Source organism: Orbicella franksi, chromosome 9 (genome assembly GCF_964199315.1).
Source record: "Orbicella franksi chromosome 9, jaOrbFran1.1, whole genome shotgun sequence".
NCBI classification, from domain to species: Eukaryota; Metazoa; Cnidaria; class Anthozoa; order Scleractinia; family Merulinidae; genus Orbicella; species Orbicella franksi.
In genome coordinates, this window is record NC_138153.1 from 29,963,454 (window position 1) to 29,969,619 (window position 6,166).

Below are 6,166 nucleotides of genomic sequence, written 5' to 3' on the forward strand. Positions count from 1 at the left end.
TGTACAATAATATTAATAAGTTGTTTACTAACTTACCTTGCAGGAGATCAATTAATAAATAGCAAAACAATGATCGTTGTTTCATCATGTACAATACTGTACATGACACATACCAACCATTAACTAAAGAGGTTTCAGTGAACACTTACTAAATTTTTGGAAATTCTCTTTATACAGTTTTTGTACAAAGAATTTTCTTCTGGTCTTATTGTATGAGTTTTTCACTGATTTCTAGAAATTACTACTCAATAAGTAAAACACAAAACAAGCCATTTAACTCTATTGGTTTAGCTCCATGTGATGGGGCACTGGCGGTTGTCCCAAAACAGGCTTATGCAAACGTTGCTGAATGGAGCCTCAATGTCGTGCAGGTAGGAAGGCTCTCCCTGGAACAAAAATGGAGCCATCTTCTCTTTGATTGATCCACAAATGGTGAAGTCGCAGAGGGTGATGAGCCGGTTCAACATCATCATCTGTTTGTGGGCATTCATCAAAAGATGGATAGTTGTCTTCGCCTCTAAATCTTTCATTTAGGGTGAAGAAGTAGAATGGGAGACTGTGGTCCATTCTCTTGCAGAATTCCCTGAAACAAAATACCCAGTTACAAGTAAGACAAATAGTTTCAGACTTTTGAAAAATATTCTGTGCAATGACAGAGAGACACTGGACCTTTAGTTTGCAGCATGCATTTCTTAATTGGACTCTAGGATCAATTTGGCAATTTTAGTCATGTGCAAAATTCAATTTGAAAAAAATGCATTATCAAACATTGGAATTTGCACAATTTAGAGACATTGTGACAAAATTCAATATTGCATTGGCTACATATGAATGCCAATCGACCAAATTTACTTTTTGGAAACATACAGAACTATAAAGCAAAGAAGTACACTAACAGTATTACACCATTTTTCTGCAGTGTTACTTAAGTGTTGATACACATACCTGACTAGTTTTTACCACATCTCTTTGAACTGCTTGAGGGAGAAAAGCATTCCAAGGTAGCGGTGAGCAATGCTGAAAAAGGTTTCCAGGTCATCTGTTCCCCCTGCCCTGGGATGCTCTGCATAGCCAATCTCCCAATTTTGTCGCTGGTGGAGTTCCTGACTTTCTATGTTCGAAGTCATCTCTATAAGGGTTTCTCTGGAGAAACCTCTGATGCAGTCAACTGGTCTAAATGTAAAAATAATGAAAGGTCTTTTACATTGCATCTAGGTTTTTGCTGATGGAATATATGAAAATAGCATTATAGCCATACTCAAACCAATCAGTCTAGTCTTGAAATCATACCTATACATTATTTATTAGTAGAACTCCAATTTTGATTAAAGAAGATATGGAAAACATTTTGAAATAAAACTACACGCTATAACATGACATTTCAATGTTATCTTGTTGACATTATCAAATTCAGATTTTAGTCGTTCAGTTCAGATATCTACTAGCTTAGGTGTTAAGGAGTCACAAAATATGTCAAGAACAATGTGACCTAGTTAAACTCTTGTGTCCTAATAGAGTCCACTTGTGTGTTCAAATTTGATATTTTTTCTTTGACTAGCAACAATTCATACATCATGCATTCCAGCCTCACTTCTCCAAGACTTTGAATTGCTTGTGCAGATTTATGTAATTCCAATTCAATCTAAAATTTCGTGTACATTTATTACAATTCATTCCAAAAAAAAGGTACTGGTTTATCTAAATCTACATCCAAAGTTATTCAAAAATTTCGAGATGTTTATACAAGTGATTTTACATAAGTAATATTAATCAATCATTTTGTACTAACTTGTTGATGTCAATGGATCTGAAGTCACAGTTCTCAACATGCCATGGCATCCATTCATCCAAGATGTAGTTTAGTATCTGGTAGGTGTACTTGCAATGCTGTAGCTGACTGAGACCTCTACCATCAGTGGCTTCGTGCCACTGTGTTAGGACTTCAATGTGACGAGCCTCTTGGTGATGTGCACTGCGACGAAGTGAGGAAACAACATGAGTTGATATCAGCCTTTCCGCATCAACAAGGGATTGTTTCCTCTTTCCAATGAGTGCTGCGTGAGTAAGTCCACTGAAAATCAACAGTCGATTAATATTTAGACCATTTAATGGATGCCATGTATATTAACAGTAATTTTACTTTTGGGTGAACCCTGGCTAGCCAAAGATCTCTAGGGCACTAGAATGGCAACTCAACCATAGCTCATAACTCATGTTGTATGTTCAAGTTTACAAAAAGGAGAACCACGCTTGAGAAAACTGCAAATTAAATAGCAAAAACTCAAACAGAATAAGTGTACTTTCAGTTTAGGAAAAAGAAGCTGTTGAAAGAACAAGAAAACACTGTGTCAAATGAAAATATACCTTTGACAAAAAATCACTTCCAATAAATATTAAAGGTACCTGAGAGAATCCATAAGGACATCATCAAATGCCTCAAAATTCAGAGAAGGATCTCTGCCCTGTCTGATGCTGCTTGCTGCACGACGAAACAGATGGTTGTGGTCACCACGATCATGTCTCTCCTGGCCAGTCACAGGATCAATTTCTGGTATATAGAGATAAGTGGAAAAGTCCACTTCTCTTTCTTTCCAGTAGTCAATGGTTGCCCTAAATTTGAATGTGGCAACAATTGAATGAAGTTTGTCCAATAGTGATTCTGGTGTGTCACGCCTGAATGGATATGGGCTGTACCCAGTTGGAACAAGCTTGCCTCGCACAAAGGTCACCACATCTTCCAGTGACATTCTCTCATCACCATATCTGAGGTCATGAATCTGGGATATAACATCATGTGGTATATCTGTGTATGGCAACCTTGTCAAGGGTTTCCCATCTGGATCAACTAAATGAATTGGGAAAAACAAAAAATTCATTGCATACATATATGTTAGAAGAAAAAGACAAGACAAATTACCATTAATTATTCATCTATGCAATTTCCATTGTTGATGACGTACAGCACCTTAACAAAAGTTGCTTACTTGAAATATTGGTTTAAGTGACGAAATGGGATCTTACAACTTAACGCTTACACGGAATCAGAGTGAAATAAGAATTCATCTGGACACAAGTAGTGTGTTTTAGAAATCAAAGAATAGTGTAATATTTAGGTAAATACAGTATAACATTTCAGAACAGTCTTTGACCAAGACACTGGCTTTGATTTGTTAAAAAAAAAACACTCACCACCAATCAGTTCAAGTTTATCAAGGAGCGTTTTCTTGCTGCATTTGCTGACACTTTCTTTAGCATCATGAATTATCTGCCAGAGATGCAAAGGCCGTGTCTCACCTTGAGACCTCAAAGAGCAGAACTCTCCATCAGTGACAGTACCTTGGGCAAAAAAAAAACCATACAGAGAAATTACTTTTCACCATTCATATAGCCTATTTTCTAGGAAAAAAGAACTTACCTTTTTCAGGTATATACTCAAAGATAAGGCTCAAAAATAATGCCAGTAATCTGTCATAGCTTGCCGTATAATGCTGCTTTTCCCAGAGAGAAAAAGGTTCATACAACTTCATCAGCTTACCTGTAAGGTATAAATCCCGTTTCTTCATCTCCTGTTTAAGATCCTTGGTCTAATGAACTGATCCCTCAGAGTTCTGCATGGCACATAGCGAACTGGTAGGGCATATGGTTTTTTTGCTCTCCTCTCGTCTGACAGCATCAGCACAAGTACATGCGTTGCTGCTGTTCTTTTCTTTTTAAAGATGCTTCTCAAATAGACAAAGTACTTGTTGCCAGGATGTGGATCGTGGGGAGAATGGCATCAGCTTGGGTAATATCAGCAAGGCTAGCAAGTGCATTTTTGAAGTTCTGATGTAGCTCTTGAGATTGTTGCAATAGGATCTGGTACTCTACCACTTCCCAGTTAGCTTCCTTCAGGGTTTCCTCTGGGCAGTTTGCCTGTCTACTTTTTTTTCTCAAAGTGGTCTGCTGCCTCTTTAAAGCTTTTATACAAGAAGATTATGTCATCTGTGAAGGCATCAAGAACTCTTGGAAGGACCTCCTTCACCTCAGCTGCATTTCTTGATTTAAGCCTGTGCATGTCAGCCATCCTCTCCTCGTATTCGTCTCTTAATGCCTCCAGCTTACCATCTCCGAGATCCTCATCCCCATTCCAAACCTTTTTCTGGGATTCCATGATGCAACTCTTGATGTCTGTTGCATCAATCTTGATCCAAAAGCGACCATTTGGATTGGATGACTTGAGTAGATCAAGAGCAGCAAGCTGCATTTAAGACAACAAACCATTATTTCTCTAAACATTTGTCAAACATGCAATGGTATTTATTTGAAAATAAATGAATGTTCCCCATTTGCACATGTCACAATCTGAAGTGCAAACCCTGATAATGTTGACACAACTAAAAATTCCAGGTTTTATCAATATTGATGTTGTTACATAATGATGTACATAATGTACATAATCATGTTAAAAAACTGTCCTAAGAAAATACTCATGCTGATTGGTTAAAAATCGTGTTTCTATAACTCACTAGAAACATAGAATTTGCATGAGCTGTTGACGTAATGATTGCGTGAGCAAAGAGAATTTACATTTTGATAATCAAAGTTAACAAGTTGTTTTCCTGTTTTCGTTGTGGTGTTTCATAAAAGAAATAAAAAACATGTTCTCCATGTTTCAATTGAGTTATATAAGCACTCGTGAAAGTTTGGGAGAACTCGAAAAAGGTGCGGAAACACCCGCCTGCGGCTCATGTTCACACAGCATTTCTTGTTCTCCAAAACTTCCACTCGTTTCTATAACTTGATAGAAGCACTGTACATGTTTTCTATTTCTTAACTGATGTTGCTAGTAAGCTGCTAAAGTACAATACTTGTGATAACTTTCCTATTACATCAGTCATTTTACCTGCAAACGAGGTTCCATTGTAAAAGGTGAATGACTGTCATGTCTCCACTGTGTCGTCTTACTCACACAGGCAACATTTACCCTGGCCTTAGATCACAAAAGAGAGAATGTGAGGATTTTTAGAGTATTTTAGAAAGAAATCCACTCTTCAAGTTAATAAACTCCTCTTTTAATCTCTATTGTTAATTAGAACGAATTGTATTAATCATAACCCAGATCACACATGCACCATTCCTTTGAAGAAGTACGACATGGTTAAACAATGTCATACTGCAGTTAAACACAATAAATCATTTTGAATCATTCTAAAACCGTAAGAATGTTTAGTAATTTTTGGTTGGCATGGGGCTCTGTCACAGTTTCAATATGGTAATATCAATCTTGAGCTTAACAGTCTAAGTGTTTATATGTGCGATATGATAGGAAACAAAGCCAAAAGTTATAAACAAACATGGAAAGAGATGCTATACCTTATCTGGCCTTCCTACATCTTCTTTCAGACTTCATTCCACTCCACATTGGTCCAGCAAACAGTCTCTTGAAACGCTCTGGGAACTCTGTACCCATAGTCTGCAACCACAACTTGTAGTCCTCAGGCAATGTTATCTGAAAACAATGAAAAGAAATCTCAGCAATCAGGTTTAAAAAGAAACATTGCCACATACATTATAAGATAATAATTGTTACATATGAGTGATTCATGAAAATAAATCAATACCGACCCAATAAAGGTCACTGGAAATTCTTAGTGATAGTATACAAGAAAGGGCAGCACTTAAGTCAAAATGATCTGTGTCAGGGGTATAAGTATTTTCTGAAACACAAAATTGCTACATCCATATTTTTGCTGATCTAACTTCAGATCAAGTATGTTTGGATCCAGACATCTTGTTAACTGTTTCAGCTTGTAGTAATTAAATAGATCTAAGTTAATGTACACATAAACCTGTTCAATTCCAGAAGAGAAAAATTACCTGCATGACATTTGAACAGCTGAAGAACTCAATCTGATATTCAATCAGACCAAATGGCATCCTTTCAAAATCCAATTTGGGCTTTCCGTCAGGTTCCCAGATGCACCTGCTCCATTTGGAAATCAAGTTTGGTTTACCGCTGTCCTGCAAGAGTTTCATTGCATTTAATGATGTGCTTGCAAAGGACAATGGATTGCTTATAATGCCCCTATGCACAGCAGCAGTAAGAAACATGTCATCGAGAAGCTTCTCTGTGTTGGAGGGATTCAGCTTTTCTACAAACTGGTTGATAAATCTGGACAACAGTTCA

General features: G+C 37.1%; 1 protein-coding gene and 1 pseudogene across 2 annotated transcripts; both read right to left on the reverse strand.

Annotated features, from left to right (window-relative positions):
* Positions 1–789: 789 nt before the first annotated feature.
* LOC145496547 (uncharacterized) lies at positions 790–4,967 on the reverse strand. The gene is made up of 6 exons (XM_081476244.1): positions 4,883–4,967; positions 3,536–4,237; positions 3,190–3,336; positions 2,404–2,845; positions 1,790–2,071; positions 790–1,173 (listed from the first exon to the last, which is right to left on the reverse strand). Exons 2-6 carry the CDS (start codon positions 3,561–3,563, stop codon positions 957–959), a joined length of 1,116 nt encoding a protein of 371 aa, XP_081332370.1. The 5' UTR covers positions 3,564–4,237; positions 4,883–4,967; the 3' UTR covers positions 790–956.
* On the reverse strand, positions 4,524–6,096 carry LOC145496559 (uncharacterized; annotated as a pseudogene). The gene is made up of 3 exons (XR_014050562.1): positions 5,857–6,096; positions 5,353–5,488; positions 4,524–4,969 (listed from the first exon to the last, which is right to left on the reverse strand). The product of XR_014050562.1 is annotated as an uncharacterized LOC145496559 (transcript).
* Between the last annotated feature and the right edge of the window lie 70 nt (positions 6,097–6,166).